The sequence below is a fragment of the Macaca nemestrina genome, chromosome 9, assembly GCF_043159975.1.
Source record: "Macaca nemestrina isolate mMacNem1 chromosome 9, mMacNem.hap1, whole genome shotgun sequence".
Lineage (NCBI taxonomy): Eukaryota > Metazoa > Chordata > Mammalia > Primates > Cercopithecidae > Macaca > Macaca nemestrina.
The window spans coordinates 70,174,168-70,191,514 of record NC_092133.1 but is presented as its reverse complement, the minus strand read 5'-3'; the positions used below and the strand labels follow the sequence as shown (position 1 = coordinate 70,191,514).

The 17,347-nt window shown below is 52.5% G+C and overlaps 1 protein-coding gene across 22 annotated transcripts in view; it reads left to right on the top strand.

The window, feature by feature from the left end:
* Positions 1-17,078, top strand: part of LOC105466008 (calcium/calmodulin dependent protein kinase II gamma) — a 62,197-nt gene extending 45,119 nt beyond the window's left edge. For 4 of the 22 annotated variants that reach the window (XM_011714745.2, XM_011714752.2, XM_011714748.2 and 1 more), the window contains 8 exons: positions 3,679-3,747; positions 4,932-4,976; positions 7,262-7,310; positions 9,624-9,737; positions 11,713-11,788; positions 12,154-12,248; positions 14,334-14,578; positions 15,074-17,078. In XM_011714745.2, the coding sequence (XP_011713047.1) occupies positions 3,679-3,747; positions 4,932-4,976; positions 7,262-7,310; positions 9,624-9,737; positions 11,713-11,788; positions 12,154-12,248; positions 14,334-14,566 (681 nt within the window). In that variant the 3' untranslated portion in view covers positions 14,567-14,578; positions 15,074-17,078. Of the gene's footprint in view, positions 1-915; positions 949-3,678; positions 3,748-4,931; positions 4,977-7,261; positions 7,311-9,623; positions 9,738-11,712; positions 11,789-12,153; positions 12,249-14,333; positions 14,579-15,073 lie in introns of all 22 variants that reach the window. The other 18 variants (XM_011714744.2, XM_011714743.2, XM_011714746.2 and 15 more) reach the window with 8 other exon arrangements.
* The last annotated feature ends 269 nt before the right edge of the window (positions 17,079-17,347 follow it).

Below are 17,347 nucleotides of genomic sequence, written 5' to 3'. Positions count from 1 at the left end.
TGTGCAAAAGTTGAATGACAGACATATTCTGGGGGGACCTTGCCCCCAGTGAGCTAATGACGACATTCACAATTACCCTTCACCTTTTAGACGCAGTCTTCTGGGATATATTTTTAGCGTTCCGCGTGGTCTTCATCTTGATGCGTCTGTTTCACATGTGAACGTAAAGTTCGTGAGCATTGAGTTGAGGCTGAGGAATCACTGCTTTCAACATTCCTTGTGGCTTACATCCCTGCATTTTTATGATCACTGTAGTTTTAATCACTGGCACTCCTTTGTTTCCATTTCCCACGAATTGCAAAATGCTATAAAAAATTCAAATACTGTAAACAAGCGTGGCTATACCGACAAAGGAAGGCCAACATTTAACTGCTAGGTGATTTTCAAAGCTCAGCATCTTTATCTAAAAAGCATAGTAGAGGTGCAGCGAAGTCAGAAGTCAAATTTTATTAAAGCTGAGGACAGCCTATAGTAGCTTTTGCTTTTTCCCTGGTGGCTGCTCACTTGAATTTCAGACAGTTCTAGTAATGAGAGAAAATAAATAACATTACAGGGTGAGCTAACCCTACGAACCCAGACCTGTAAATTTGTAGCGAAATGATACTTCCTCTCACAGACTTGTGACTTAATCTCCTTAAGAGGCTTTTTCTGAGCAAGGCTGAGACATCTCAGAAGACTAAATCTGTGTCCATGAACCTGACTGCAAAAAGAGTTCTTCCCTCCCAGGGTCTGGAGGGTATGAGTGCCTGTCAGTCCATGTGCTGTTTAACCCTCTGGTGCTGGACTCCGGGTCTCCCTCCGCTCTTTTCTCCCCGATGCAGAGCCCATGCTGGTGCGCTAACCTGCAGCGTCTCTGTGCTTCTCTTCTTACCTCCTCTTTCCCCTTCTCTTTCCCTCTTGCTGTGGTGTGTCCAGAAAAGGAAGTCGAGTTCCAGCGTGCACCTAATGGTGAGCCTTGCCTGCCCACCCATCGCCCACTCCATGCTGCCTGTGCCCGCCTGCCAGCCACGCAAACCCGTTCTGCCACGTGCGTGTGCCTCACTCATCCTCACTGCATGTCTGTGCTGTGTGGGCAGGTGTGGCCTGTCCTGCCAGGCGGGGGCCATTGCCCAAGGTCACCCAGTGGCCTAAAAAGTGGGCATTGGAAGGGGTGGTATGGCACCCCCTGCTGTGGAGTTTGGACAGCCCCCAGCAGCCCAGGGTAGGATGTGAAGCTGGTAGGGACCTGGGGCAAGCAAGGGAGAGACCCTCACTCGCTGTCACCCAGAAGGAGAGGCCCTGCTTCCCAGGCATGAGCAGCTGCTTCCTACAGACTGGCAGCTGGAGGGCAACTGTGTGGTGGGCAGAAGAGCTGGTTGCAGGCTCCCACTTGTGAGTCTCGCTCTCCTGGCTCTGCCCCCATACAAATCCCATTCTCCAGCTGTGCCCATTGGTTCATCCTGCCCACCCAACCCTCAGGGGAACAGCTAACTCATCTTTCTCACAGTACACTGGGCACCAAGGGCAACACAGCAGCCTGAGTCATTATGAAACCATCCATTAAAACCAGAGGTGGGGGCCGGGCGTGGTGGCTCACGCCTGTAATCCCAGCACTTTGGGAGGCCGAGGCAGGCGGATCACGAGGTCAGGAGATCGAGACCATCCTGGCTAACATGGTGAACCCTCGTCTCTACTAAAAGTACAAAAAATTAGCTGGGCATGGTGGCAGGCGCCTGTAGTCCCAGCTACTTGGGAGGCTGAGGCAGGAGAATGGTGTGAACCCAGGAGGCAGAGCTTGCAGTGAGCTGAGATCGTGTCACTGCACTCCAGCCTGGGCGACAGCAAGACCCCGTCTCAAAAAAAAAAAAAAAACCAGAGGTGGGGCCACTTGGGTGACATTCCAGCCCTCTGCAGGTTTTATGGGCACCCTGGAGTCTTTGCCCCCTGTGAGGGTCTTGGCCTCAGCTGGGATTTACAGGTAGGGCAGCCCTCTCTAACCAACCCCAAACAGGTCAGCATCGTTCACTGAGCTAGGTGGGCTTTGCTTCTTCTTGGTGGGAATGGAGACAGCAGAGCTCCTATGAGTTTAGAGCACCGTCTCACTACTCCTGGGACCCCTCTTCTCTAGCCTGCCACAGTCTGTGGAGTCTTGTTCAGGGAGTCACTTGGTGCCTGGCTTGAGGTTCCATGCCTAGCCCTGGGTTTGGGGATGTCTGAGCCATTGATAGCAAGCTGGCAGTGGATGGCTTCAGGTCTGGTCCAAGAGGCCTCCAGGCAAGAAGTAGGATGCTTTCTGTGTATGTCCTAGAAGAGAAGACACACATTCTAGCTGTCAGTGTATCATCTGTGCCCTGTGCAGGGATGGTAGCCACACATTTGTCCCACCTCCTATTGAAGAATTTGCAGGCATCAGGCTGCTTCTCAGTGGCCCCCAACCCCACTGGAACTCAGTGAGATTGAGTATGCTGGTTAGGGAACTTATCAGAGGCAGAGAATATCACATGGATATGGCTCCCTGCCCTGGAGATCAGCCTCCTTCCTTCCTTCCATCTTCCCCTTGCCCCTCCCTTGTTGTGCCGCTCTGTGTAATGTTTTTGTTTGTTTTTGTTTTTTTAAGATGGAGTCTTGCTCTGTCGCCCAGGCTGGAGTGCAGTGGTGCAATTTGGCTCACTGCAGCCTCCGCCTCCTGGGTTCAAGCAATTCTCCTGCCTCAGCCTCCCGAGTAGCTGGGATTACAGGCATGCACCACCGCGCCTGGCTAATTTTTGTATTTTTAGTAGGGATGGGGTTTCATCATGTTGGCCAGGCTGGTCTTGAACTCCTGACCTCAGGTGATCCACCCGCCTTGGCCTCCCAAAGTGCTGGGATTACAGGTGTAAGCCAGCGCGCCCGGCCACCACCATGTAGTTTTGAAAGGCAAGGAGTATCCCTGGTGGTCATGGTGCTGTTGGGAATGTTGGCCTGTGTGTGGCCTACTCTGTCCTGGAGGCCAGATTCTGGGACTACAGCCATAGCCCCTCTGGGTTTCACCTGCCCCTCACCGGAATACTGCCCTTACTTCTAGCTGATCAGGCCTAAGATTTGTCAGGCAAAAAGGTGAACAGCACAGCCCTGACTCTGCTCCCTGAGGTCAGTGAATGCATTTTGGTCTGAAATGGACTTCCACCCCCATCCTCTGGACACCATCTCTTAGGCCAGGCATACTTTCTTTTCTCCTTTCTCTTTGTTTCAGGCTTCGAGCTGGTGTTGTAAGAAGGAAATAAAGGTGCTGGGTTGAAAGGGCAGCAGGAGACTGCCCACAGATAGGGGACCAGAGTTTCTGAATTTTGTTCTGCTTTCTTGTAAATTACCCCCCCCTTTCCCTGTATGGTGGGAAGAAGATCTTGAACTTCTTTGGGTCAGGTGTGTATTGTGCAATGACATGGCACCTGGCATAAGCAGAGATTTCTGGAGAGATACTTTAAAACAAGGCTTTGGGCTTGTCCCGCCTTAAGGGTGCCCCAAGAGCTAGGTCTCTGGGTCCCACAAATACTTCCTTTGATCATCTCTCCAGCCATCGCTCCCATCTGCACAGCGTATGGAGGCCACCTCAGGCCTACCTCCTCCAGGCCAGGCCAGGGGGCAAGGGAGGTCTGGGAGTTGAACCTGAGTGGCCTTGGGGACTCTGGAGGAACTAAACCATCTGTTTTCTTGTCTCAGCCACAGAGCAACAACAAAAACAGTCTCGTAAGCCCAGCCCAAGAGCCCGCGCCCTTGCAGACGGCCATGGTACCTCCTGACTACAGCTTCTCTGCCTCTGCCCCCGGCTGCCTCCTGCCCCTTCCCTCTTCCTCCTCTTGTGCCCCCTCCCTGACCTCCTGGGCCTGTTCCTTTCTTGGTCCCCATAGAGCAGACTGCTTTGTGTGCAGCCCTGTATGCCCCTTCCCCTTCATTGTCCCGCCTGGCCGCACTCCGTCCCGCATGGCAGAACTGCTGCTCCTGCTCGTGCTCCTTTCGCTGGTTGGGGGAAGAGTGATCAGGGCTCTCAGCTGAACCTCCCAGGCCCAGCCCAGGACCCTCAGTGGGTCTGCTGTGGGGGCTGGGAAGGTGAGTTGCTTAGGAAAGGAGAGGGTAGGAGCTTTCTTGGGACCTGAACATCAGTTCTTGGAGGCCTCCTTGTAAAACCTGCCTCAGTCTCTCCTTTGCAAAGCCAGAAACAGGAAAGAGGGCTGGGGTCCCCACCTCTGGATGGTGCTGAGGTCTCCAGGCTCCTGGAGTGCCTCGTGCTAGCTGAGTTCTCTCTGGGCTCCTCCAGGGGTTCTGTGTGCTCTTGGAGCTCCCTCTGCTAGTGGTGGCTAAATAGAGAGTCAGCAAGGGGTGACTGGGAAAGAGGGAGGAGTGATGGTGCCTGCTACTCCCCTCCTTCCTGCGGACCCTCGTGCCACCTGACGTGGCGGTGTGGGGCCAGGAACTAGGGAAGGCAGAAGGCGGGCGCAGCGGGCGGCTCTCTGGGCTCAACTTGCCAAGGGGGATTCCTGTCCTGGCTCTTTCTGGGAGACCTCATTCTTCTCCCCAGTGTACACCCTGTGATGAACACTGTGGCAGGGCCCGGCCTGTGCCCTCAGTCCCACAGCTCCTCCAGTGTACCTGCCCCGTGGGAACCCCATGTGGAAAAAGCCCTCAGAACTGACAGGAATCAGGGACAGGGGCCCTTGCTGTCTCAGCCTCCTGGGCACCTGCACCTGCCAGGCCTCTCTTTCTTACCAGCCAGTGCTGCTGCCAAAATCCAGGGCTATCCCAGCTGCCTGGGACCCCAGTTGAGCCGGACATTTTGTCTTCTGGAGATGGCTGGTGGGCAGGCCTCAGTGGTCATCACAGGGTCTGTGGGGGTCCTGGGGTGCAGGTGGGGCTCCTCAGGGAAGAGCCATAGTCTGTTCCCAAGTTGGAAGGGTAATTTTCATCTTCTCTCACAGGAGCCACAAACCACTGTGGTACACAACGCTACAGATGGGATCAAGGTGAGTGGCTCCTGAGCCTGTCTCCTGCTTTCCAGGTCAGCAGGAGACAGGTGGGCTGGGTCCCAGGGGTCTACAGGCTGCACTCTGAGGCCAGGGCGTTTGCAGAGGCTCAGCTGAAGGTAGCCTGTGCTCATAGTTGCTCCATTCTGAGGAAGGGCATTCTACCTTATGGAGCCCAGGCTTTGCAGTCAGACAGACCTGGTCTGAATCCTGCCCCTGCACCTTAGTATCCTGTATCTGCAAATTGGGGATGATAATAATAGAATCTTCCTCCATATGTTGGAAGTTTAAATGAGAGTAAACGTTCACTGAAAAACAGGCAAGAGCATCTCTAGACCCTGGAGCATTCTCCGTGGCCTGGCCCCTTTGTGCCCTTGGTGTTTTCACCGGCATTCCTGAACCAATCTGTTAAGCCTGGATACCATCCATGGCTCTGGTTTAGAGAGGTGACAAGACAAATTACCTGTTCAAACGGTGGGTGGGATGGGAGGCAGATAAAAAACCAATAAGCAAACAGATAAAATAGGCCGGGCACTGTGGCTCACACCTGTAATTCTCACACTTTGGGAGGCCAAGGTGTGGGCAGATCGCCTGAGCTCAGGAGTTCGAGACCACCCTGGGCAACATGGTGAAACCTCGTCTCTACTAAAATACAAAAAAGTAGCCAGGTGTGGTGGTGCGTGCCTGTAGTCCCAGCTACTTGGGAGGCTGAGGCACGATAATCGCTTGAGCCTGGGAGGCAGAGGTTGCAGTGAGCTGAGATCATGCCACTGCACTCCAGCCTGGGCTACGGAGTGAGACTTAGTCTCTCAAAGACATAAATAAGATAAAATCTAATGTCAATAGGTAGTCTGAAGAAAATGGCACAAAGTAGAGAGAAGGCCAGGTGCAGTGGCTCACACCTGTAATCCTAGCACTTTGAGAGGCCAAGGCGGGCGGATCACTTGAGGTCAGGAGTTCAGAACCAGCCTGGCCAACATGGGAAAACCCCATCTCTACTAAAGATACAAAAATTAGTTGGGGATGGTGGTACATCCCTGTAATCCCAGCTGCCTGGGAGGCTGAGGCAGGAGAATCGCTTGAACCTTGGAGGCGGAGGTTGCAGTGAGCTGAAATCGTGCCACTGCACTTCAGCCTGGGCAACAGAGCAAGACTCCATCTAAAAAATGAAAACAGAAAAACGCCACCAAAGTAGAGAGAGAGAGAGAACAGGGCCTTGAATTAAGTAGTCAGGAGGAGGCCTCTTTCAGGAGGTGATATCTGAGCGAAAAACTGAATGGTGGGTGGGGGAAGGAGGCAACCAGGCCAACTCTGAGGCTGAGTGCCCTAGGCAGAAGGAACTGAAGCTCAGGTGTGGCATGTGTAATCAAGCAGAGGGAAGAGGGAAGTGACACGGGGAGAACCTGGGAGAGTGATGAGGTTGGAGAAGCAGCAGGGCCTGCTACAGAGGCCCTTGTAGGAGTTTGCATTTTCTTCCAGCAGCAAGGAGAAGCTGTTGGGAGTAATAGAATCTATCTGACACTTTTAACACATCACTCTGGCCACATCATGATCAAGAACTCTAGGGAGGGCCAGGCACGGTGGCTCACACCTGTAATCCCTGCACTTTGGAAGGCCGAGGCAGGTGGATCAGTGGAGGTCAGGAGCTCGAGACCAGCCTGGCCAATATGAAGAAACTCTGTCTCTAATAAAAATAAAAAAATTAGCCAGGCGTGGTGGCAGGCGCCTGTAATCCCAGCTACTCGGGAGGCTGAGACAGGAGAATCACTTGAACCCAGGAGGTAGAGGTTGCAGTGAGCCAGGATCATGCCACTGCACTCCGGCCTGGGCAACAAGAGCAAAACTCTTTCCAAAAAAAAAAAAAATCTTGGGGAAGTTAAGGAGACCATGAAGCTGTTATCGTGGTTCAGGTGTGAGATGCTGGTGGCCTGGAGTCAGGTTGTAGCTGTGTATTGGAAGTGAAGAGGTAAGACATGGGATTTACTTTGGAGGCAGAACCAAAAGATTTTATTTTTAGATTGGGCAATCCGAATATAAGGGAAAAAGAAAAGGATTGAGGATGACACCAGGTTTTAGCCTGAATAACTGGTCTAATTAGGGGCATTTACCAAGTGGGGGAAGACTAGGGAGGAGATTTGGGAAGAGTCAGACAGCCAGGGTGGAAGCAGAACCTTCCATGGTCTCCTTGCACCTCTTGTAGGAGCACAAACTCTGCTTTCGTTCTGCTTGCTCCTCTGGCTTCCAAGGGATGGAGCATATAGAAACATATTCTTTTTGGCCTACAGGGCTCCACAGAGAGCTGCAACACCACCACAGAAGATGAGGACCTCAAAGGTAGGTGCTGGCCCTTGGAGGGGGAAGGACTCCAGCAGTGACCCAGGTACCTGGGCTCCAATGGGGCACCCGCCTTTTCTGCTCCCAGAACTGGGAATGCTGGCTCCTATGCCCCTAGGAGAGGGCTTGGTATAAAAGCTACTTTCCACAAGCCAAGATATGAGGCCCCTGTGTGGTGTTGCTGAGCTGGGCAAGAGGCTTCTCTTCTTTGACCCCAAGTCTAAAATAGCTAAGCTAGAGATTCTCCAGGGGCCAGGGCTCAGAGAACTGTTCCTGTCGCTGATAATGATGTGCCATCCCAGAACAGGGGTACCCTAAGTCCCTGCCAAAGTAGCCCACAAGTGTCATGAGTCATAAATAGAGTGACCAATCATCCTGGTTTTCCCCGGACACAGAACTTTTGGTTTTAAGACTGTGATGGCTCACACCTGTAATCCCAGAACTTTGGGAGGGCCAGGGCAGGAGGATTGCTTGAGGCCAGGAGTTTGAGGCCAGCCTGGGCAACATAGCAAGACTTTGCCTCTATTAAAAGAAAAAGAAAAGAAAAGAAAAAAAAATTTTAGGAACAAATAAATAGGCCAGGTGAGGTGACTGATACCTGTAATCCCAGCACTTTGGGAGGCCGAGGCAAGCAGATCACTTGAGGTCAGGAGTTCGAAACCAGCTTGGCCAAATGCTGAAACCCCATCTCTACTAAAACTACAAAAAAAGGCCGGGCCTAGTGGCTCCCGCCTGTAATCCCAACACTTTGGGAGACCAAGATGGGTGGATCACCTGAAGGTCAGGAGTTCAAGACCAGCCTGGCCAACATGGTGAAACCCCATCTCTACTAAAAATATAAAAAATTAGCCAGGTGTGGTAGCAGGTACCTGTAATCCCAGGTACTTGGGAGGCTGAGGTGGGAGAATTCGCTTGAACCTGGGAGGTGGAGGGTGCAATGAGCTAAGATCGCCCCATTGCATTCCAGCCTAGGCAACAAGAGCAAAACTTCTCAAAAAAAAAAAAAAAAAAAAAAAGGCCGGTCATGGTGGCAGGGTCCTATAATCCCAGCTACTCGGGAGGCTGAGCCATGAAAATGCTTGAACCCGGGAGGTGGAGGTTGCAGTGAGCCAAGATCACACCACTGCACTCCAGTCTGGGTGACAGAATGAGACTCTGTCTCAAAAAGAAAAAAAAAAAAAAAAGGCCGGGTGCGGTGGCTCACGCCTGTAATCCCAGCACTTTGGGAGGCCCAGGCGGGCGGATCATGAGGTCAGGAGATCAAGACCATCCTGGCTAACACGGTGAAACTCCGTCTCTACTAAAAATGCAAAAAATTAGCCGGGTGTGGCGGCAGGCGCCTGTAGTCCCAGCTGCTTGGGAGGCTGAGGCAGGAGAATGGCATGAACCCAGGAGGCGGAGCTTGCCGTGAGCTGAGATCGCGCCACTGCACTCCAGCCTGGGGGACTGAGCAAGACTCCGTCTCAAAAAAAAAAATATATATATATATATAAATAAATATAAAACCCAGATAGTCCTGGGAACACTGGGATGAGTTGGTCACTCTAGTCCTAAGATCTTGGCCTGAATGATGGAGTTGGAACCAATCTGACAACTGTGAGGCCACATTTGGTCGTGTCCTGGTGGGCCTGTAAGGACCACTCGCCTAAGCGTGGGCCTGGCTAGAGTGCCAGGGGGGTGGGAGGGCATGGCAGGCCGGACCCCTGGGAATCTCTGTCCTGCTCTTTAGTTGGGCCTCCTGGAATTGCTCCCTTTGCCTGAATTCCATAAGTGGCTTTGGGCCAGGCCATCAGAAAAGACAGAGGAACACTGTAGGACAGAGCTGGGAGAGCATGCCCTGGGCGGCAAGGGGGCATCAAACGTTTTGGAACCAAAAAAATAGCAGAAAGCTACGAGGAAGTGAATCATAGTAGCTCCAGGCCCCTGTGAGTGAGGTCAGATCAGTTCGATTCCAGCACTGCTGGCAACATAGGAGGCGCCATCACTGCTGGGCTCTGGACCCTGTGGCCTGGCCCCTTGGAACATCTTCCCCGGGAGCAGGGGTCCTTGGACAGGCTGTTGTAAGGCTCGTCTGGAAGCCATGGCCCAGGTCTGGGCACCTGCCTGGTGCCCTCAGCTGGGAGGCCTCTCTGGCAGAGGCGGCGGCGTGGGATGTGGTCCAGTGTCCACAGCAGCCCGAGGCGAGGCGTCCCCTTGCCCCGGCTCTGCAGCGCCATGGGCTCGGGTCCTGTCCGGCTTGCTCGCTCACCTGCCTTGTTCTGTTTGTTTTGGCTGCTCTGCCTTGCCCTGCCCTGCCCTGCCCTGGCTGGTTAGCTGCCCCGCTCCGCACTGGGAATGGCAGCTTGGTGCCTGAAGGACGGAGCTCCCGGGACAGAACAGCCCCCTCTGCAGGCATGCAGCCCCAGCCTTCTCTCTGCTCCTCAGCCAGTAAGTGTGAGGGAGGCACATTCTGGCTTCCGTCTCCCTGGCTCGTCCTGAAGCCCCTCAGGGACCCCCACCACAGCTGTCAGCCCGGCCCAGCTGCCCATGGTAGTAAGCTCCGGGAGCATGGCCTCTGCTAGGGGTGGGGGGTCAATTGGAGGTGCTGTTGAGACCAGGCAGGGGCCCCTGAGTCTGGGGCCCAAAGAAATGAGAAGAGTGGGTGGAAGAACATGGCCTGGGGTGGGGGGAGTAGAAAGTCCCCAAGATGTGCAGTGGGCCTTGCCTCAGCGCCGAGCCAGGAAGAAGGGCAGAGTCGGAAGTCAGGTCTGTGAGGGTGGGAGTGGGGTGATGGGGAAATCGTGACAGCAAGGAACTGTGTTGGGGATGTAGTGCTTCCTGAGTCTCAGCATAACATATTAAGAGCATGGGGTCAGAGGCAAGACAGATCTGAGTTTAAATCCCAGATACACTGCCTTCAAGAGTGTGAAATTTAACCTCTCAGAGCTGCAGGTTCCTTATCTGTAACGTGGAAATAAAACGGCCTGCACCTCAGAGCCTTATTGGAAAAAAAGACGAGGCAGTAGGAAGTCTTGATACGGTGCCTCACTGGGTTATCAGGGGCTCATCCTCATATTTCTAGTTACGTCTGTGCTGGAGGATGCCTGTGTCTGCTGCCTTTCCTCCCACCATCCATCCTTGCAGAGTTTCTAAGCACAACCCTCTTCACTCGTGGGGCCCCAGTCAGGTCATCCAGATGGGTCTGGTGGGTTGGAGAGGGTGTGTGTGTTGTGGGTGCACACCTGCCTGCTGCTTTAGGAAGCCCATCTAACTCCTTGCTTCCCTTAACCTGCTGCTTGCTCACCTGGAGCTGCAGCCTAGCAGGGCTGATGGCTGTGGGGCTCCCTCCTGGATGTGCCTTTGGCTGCGCTGCCCTGTCCCAGCTGTGCTGCTTGGCTGTGCTGGCCTGGCCAGGCCATGGTGGTGCTGTTCTAATGCTTGCAGTTGTCTTGCAGCCTTTCGCTCCTGTGAGGAAAGGGTTGTGGCCTGGGCCAACCCAGGGCTCGGGTTAAGATGAGCCCAAGCTCAACCCACGCTCTCCCTTACCCTGGCGGCAGCCCCTGCTGATAGTGGCATTCCCTATAAGAGAAGCCCAGGGCAGCAGGACATCACCAGCTGTCCCTTGGCTTGGGATGGGTTGGGGAGGAAGGCTCTGGAGGGCACCACCTCTGCCTGCCTGTCAGTCTGAGCCCTGTCTGGTTTTCCTGAGGAACACCTCCTGGCATGAGAGCTGGTGTGAAATGTACAGCTTTCCCAAGCCTTGAGAGGTAAACGGAGCAGCCTCTCTGGTACAGGCTGTCACAGGTTTTTACAATTCCGGGATCATTTCTCCCAGAAAAGCCCTGTGGAGTTGATGAGCAGTGGGAAGCATCCATCCTAGGGCTCTGATGGTCTTTTGGCACCCCAGCCCTAGCTGCATTCTGCTGTCAGGCTGCCTGTCGCCCAGGGCTGGATCCTGGCCACTGAATGAGGGCTAAGAGTGGGGGTGGTGATTGAGACCTGACTGAGCCCCTTCAGGTGAGAGAAGCAAATTGGGGGTGGAAGCAGCCTTATTGAGAGATGCTTGTGAGAGAGGCTGCTCATACAGGGAAGGGGCTCACAGCATTCACGATGTACCAGGCTCCTCACCTGTTAAAGGCAAGTGTGTTTTCTGCAACCTGGTTGTTGATAGAGCGGGAGGCCAAGGCCAAAGAACCATAACTAATGGCTGGGCTTCAGGAGGAAGTGGTCATTGTGTCTGCAGACTGCAGAGAGGGAGATGGAAGGGAAGGTGGGTTCGCTCTTCTGCCAACGGCCCTAGAGACAGAGAAGAGGGATGTCTTTGTCATAAGTGATCACAGGGGACTCCTGAGGACTGGGGAAGGCTCTCTGTCACTTAGGAGGTACCCCAGTAGGTAAATTGATGGATTTTTCTCCCCCACAGTGAGAAAACAGGAGATCATTAAGATTACAGAACAGCTGATTGAAGCCATCAACAATGGGGACTTTGAGGCCTACACGTAAGTAGAGACCCATTTTTTTTTTGTGACCTAAGTCATCTCCCAAGGCCTTCCCTGCTTCCAGACAACAATTAGGACCCTGGGGAAAAGGAATTTGGACCTTGGACAAAGTATCTGAGTTAAGCCTTCTCCTAAGCTGGGAGCCCTTTCAGGTAGATTCCCTGAGCTCACCCACGGTGTCCTGGTGGTGGGCCGAAAGCACAGGGCTGAGTGGCTCAGCAGGCAGGCCTGGAAGATCTTTGCTGTCTTGTCTGGGATGGCCACAGCTAGCCTGCTGCTACTGGATAGACACTGCTGATAAGGAAGGAAGACAAATCGCTCCACAGAAGCCTGATAGGCTGCTTTTTTGTTTTTTCTCCCTGCAGGAAGATTTGTGATCCAGGCCTCACTTCCTTTGAGCCTGAGGCCCTTGGTAACCTCGTGGAGGGGATGGATTTCCATAAGTTTTACTTTGAGAATCGTGAGTGGGTTCGTGCTGCTGATATACTCCTGCCTGCCCCTTCACCCCTCTGCCTCTGTCTCCTGCTCACCTCCTCATCCCAGTTGCCCACTTTTCCCTTATTTGACCTTCGTGCTGCACTCCTACTCTGTATGCTTGCCCCTTTGTGCCCCGATGGTTGTAAACAGGCACCTTTGAAGGCCCTGCTCTGAGCCCCAAGTGCCCATTCATTCCACAACTGCCTTGTGGCAGTCCCAGTCACCACAATCAAGTTCACTTATTTCTTGCCGAGCACGGTGGCTCACGCCTGTAATCAAAGCACTTTTGGGAGGCTGAGGCTGGCGGATCATGAGGTCAGGAGATCGAGACCATCCTGGCTAACACGGTGAAACCCCATCTCTACTAAAAATACAAAAAATTAGCCAGGCGTGGTGGTGGCGCCTATAGTTCCAGCTACTTGGGAGGCTGAGGCAGGAGAATGGTGTGAACCTGGGAGGCGGAGCTTGTAGTGAGCCAAGATTGCGCCACTGCACTCCAGCCTGGGCAACACAGTGAGACTCCATCTCAAAAAAAAAAAAAAAAGTTCACTCATTGCTTTAAGCCTCACCTCTTTCCAAGACGGATTGGAAGGAAACCCTTTGAGATTAGGTTGAGATGATCTCAGCACGTAAGAACTAAGCTCTGTGTCTGCAGGTTTCAAAATAGAGGAAATTAAAACCAGGATAAGAATGTGCAAACCAGGGCACTCTTGGTGATTTGTGAGATCGGAAGTTGTGGCTAGAATCTTCCTGACTATGGAGGAAGGCAGGCGTCCTGTATGGGGGGTGGGGTGTACATTCTGGCCAGTTCGTGGAAGATAAGGGGATAAGAAGCTGAATCATCACCCCCTCCCATCTTTCTGTCTACTCTATGAGACCCTCCCCTTCCTTATTTTTATCTCTTCCCACTTTATGCTGGGCCTTCCCTATCCTGCCCTGAGTTATAGTTAGTCACTAACTTCTCTGCTGACTCCCACCCTTATCACATCTCAGCTGCATATATAAACTCTCAGTTATCTAAGTAATTCTATTAGCCAGAAGCAATTCCAGAGTTTATATTAATTCTAGGAAGGTGACATGTAGCCCCTGTCTAACATTTGAATTGAACTAAAATGTGAATCTCAATAAAAGCAACACAGTTTTCACAGCATATGCTGATAATGGCAATCCAACTTCTTTTGCCTTTTCCCCAGGGAATCCTGGGAATATCCTGAGCTTGGTGCTTTGGTGATTCTCTTTCAGCTTTGGTGCCTTAAAAAAAAAAAAATTACAAATCAATTTTGAATGGTTTAAGTTCATGATTTTGTTCTGCAGCCCTAGCTAGGGGCGAGCCAAGCCTTTTGAAATCTAAACTCAGCCTAACAAAACAGAAAATCTGTAGGCTTCAGTTAGAGTCACATGGTCCTGAGTTCAGGTGTGTGATTTGAGCAAATTATTCCTTGAACCTATTTCCTCATCTTATAATGAAGAAAATATTATCCAGCAAGAAATACAGCTCAGGGCCGGGCGCGGTGGCTCAAGCCTGTAATCCCAGCACTTTGGGAGGCCGAGACGGGCGGATCACGAGGTCAGGAGATCGAGACCATCCTGGCTAACACGGTGAAACCCCGTCTCTACTAAAAATACAAAAAACTAGCCGGGCGAGGTGGCGGGCGCCTGTAGTCCCAGCTACTCCGGAGGCTGAGGCAGGAGAATGGCGTAAACCCGGGAGGCGGAGCTTGCAGTGAGCTGAGATCCGGCCACTGCACTCCAGCCCGGGCTACAGAGCAAGACTCCGTCTCAAAAAAAAAAAAAAAAAAAATACAGCTCAGGCATGTAAAACCCCAGCACAATGCCTGATTAAAAGAGCAGCAGCTACTATCATTGTTGCCCATCTTTCTGTTCCTTTTGGATAAAGAAGACTAATGTAATGTGGTATCCTGGCCTCTGGAGGGCGTTTGGCGGGGGGGAGCTTGGAGATTCTGGGAATGGTTGCTCGAGAGTTGGTAAGACTTGGAAGTGCAGGCTGGGAGGAAAATGCAGGTGCCCAGGCCTGATGTCCTCTTACCTACCCCACCCTGCCCTGTAGTCCTGTCCAAGAACAGCAAGCCTATCCATACCACCATCCTAAACCCACACGTCCACGTGATTGGGGAGGACGCAGCGTGCATCGCCTACATCCGCCTCACCCAGTACATCGACGGGCAGGGTCGGCCTCGCACCAGCCAGTCAGAAGAGACCCGGGTCTGGCACCGTCGGGATGGCAAGTGGCTCAATGTCCACTATCACTGCTCAGGGGCCTCTGCCGCACCGCTGCAGTGAGCTCAGCCACAGGTGCACCTGGTTGAGGGGGGAGAGGGGCTGGGAGGGCCTGGGACAGGTGGGGTCAGAGGAAGAAGAGAAGGCTGGGAGGTGGCCCTGGGAGAGGAGGTGTGGGCCATCCCAGAGGATTGGCAAAGGCTGGTAGAATGCTTGTAATAAGTTGTGCTCGGAAATCAGACAGACTGGGGTCTGGCTCCGTGACTCCAAATTGGGTGACCTCAGGTTACTTCCCCTCCCTAAACTCAGTCTCCTTAGCTGTCAAAGAGAGGCAGAGAGTGGTGCCTACCTCATTTAATCATTGTGAGGATTAAGTAAGATACTATAAGTAAAGCACTTAGTAAGTGCTCAGCAAATGGGAGGCAGTTTTGTATTTAAGCATTAGCTTCACCCACTTTCCCCACCTTCTCAGGCCTAGTTGGCCACGTGTTTAGCGTGCTAAAGTCGCTGGAACTCATCTGTGTGCTCATTGTCCTCTGTTCTGTTACCACATTCTGTCCTGTTTGACAGGGGCATTAGGAGATTCCAGCCAGAGGTCGAACCTTCGCAGCCAGTGGCTCTGGAGGGCCTGAGTGACAGCGGCAGTCCTGTTTGTTTGAGGTTTAAAACAATTCAATTACAAAAGCGGCAGCAGCCAATGCACGCCCCTGCATGCAGCCCTCCCGCCCGCCCTTCGTGTCTGTCTCTGCTGTACCGAGGTGTTTTTTACATTTAAGAAAAAAAAAAAAAAAAGATTGTTTAAAAAAAAAAAAAGGAATCCGTACCATGATGCATTTTAAAACCACCGACAGCCCTTGGGTTGGCAAGAAGGCAGGAGTGTGTATGAGGTCTATCCTGGCATGAGCAGCGGGCTGACCCACTGGCCTTGAAGAGGTGAGCTTGGCCTCTCTGGTCCCCATGGACTCGGGGACCAGGCAAGAACTCTGACAGAGCTTTGGGGGCCATGATGTGATTGGAGCTCCTGAGGTGGCCTGCTTACCCCAGGTCTAGGAACGGACTTCTTTGGAACTTGCATAGGCGCCTAGAATGGGGCTGATGAGAACATCGTGACCATCAGACCTACTTGGGAGAGAACACAGAGCTCCCAGCCTGCTGTGGAGGCAGCTGAGAAGTGGTGGCCTCAGGACTAAGGGCCCGGACGTTGATGTGTACTGTCTCATTTAGTGTAGAAGGGAAGAGAATTGGTGCTGCAGAAGTGTGCCCGCCATGAAGCTGATGAGAAACCTCGTGTTAATCTGACATGCACTCACTCATCCATTTCTATAGGATGCACAATGCATGTGGGCCCTGATATTGAGGCCTTATCCCTGCAGCTAGGAGGGGGAGGGGTTGTTGCTGCTTTGCTTCATGTTTTCTTCTAATTCAGCAAGGAGAGAGCCGGGCCCTGGTCAGGGCTCCCGTGCCGCCTTTGGCTGTTCTGTTTCTGTGCTAATCTGGACCATCTTTGTCTTGCCTTTTCACGGTAATGGTCCCCATGCTGACCCTCATCTGGGCCTGGGCCCTCTGCCAAGTGCCCCTGTGGGATGGGAGGAGTGAGGTAGTGGGAGAAGAGGTGGTGGTCGTTTCTATGCATTCAGGCTCTCTTCGAGGCTGCCTCCCTTTTTATTCTTCCTTGCTGCACGTCCATCTCTTTTCCTGTCTTTGAGATTGACCTGACTGCTCTGGCAAGAAGAAGAGGTGTCCTTACAGAGGCCTCTTTACTGACCAACTGAAGTATAGACTTACTGCTGGACAATCTGCATGGGCATCACCCCTCCCCGCATGTAACCCGAAAGAGGTGTCCAGAGCCAAGGCTTCTACCTTCATTGTCCCTCTCTGTGCTCAAGGAGTTCCATTCCAGGAGGAAGAGGTCTATACCCTAAGCAGATAGCAAAGAAGATAATGGAGGAGCGATTGGTGATGGCCTTGGTTTCCCTCAAAACAACGCTGCAGATTTATCTGCACAAACATCTCCACTTTTGGGGGAAAGGTGGGTAGATTCCAGTTCCCTGGACTACCTTCAGGAGGCACGAGAGCTAGGAGAAGAGGCAAAGCTACAGGTTTACTTGGGAGCCAGCTGAGAAGAGAGCAGACTCAAAGGTGCTGGTGCTTGGATTTAGCCAGGCTCCTCCGAGCAGCTCATGCATGTCCCAGCCCCTGGGCCCTAGCCCTTTCCTGCCCTGCAGTCTGCAGTGCCAGCACGCAGATCCCTTCACCACAGGGTTTCGTTTTGCTGGCTTGAAGACAAATGGTCTTAGAATTCATTGAGACCCATAGCTTCATATGGCTGCTCCAGCCCCACTTCTTAGCATTCTTACTCCTCTTCTGGGGCTAATGTCAGCATCTATAGACAATAGACTATTAAAAAATCACCTTTTAAACAAGAAATGGAAGGCATTTGATGCAGAATTTTTGCATGACAACATAGAAATAATTTAAAAATAGTGTTTGTTCTGAATGTTGGTAGACCCTTCATAGCTTTGTTACAATGAAACCTTGAACTGAAGATATTTAATAAAATAACCTTTAAACAGTCCATTGTGTTACTGCTGTTGGAGGTTTACGGCCAGAGGCATAGATTTTAGCAGCCTGGGTTACCAGGTTGGAGAGAGGTACCTCCTCCTCCTCCCATTGGGGCCTTTTGAGAATAAAACTTCCTCATGCCTGTAATCCCAGGCATTAGGAGGTCGAGGCGGGCGAATCACGAGGTCAGAAGTTCGAGACCAGCCTGGCCAACATGGTGAAACCCCTTCTCCACTAAAAAACACAAAAAATTTATCTGGGCGTAGTGGCGGGCGCCTGTAA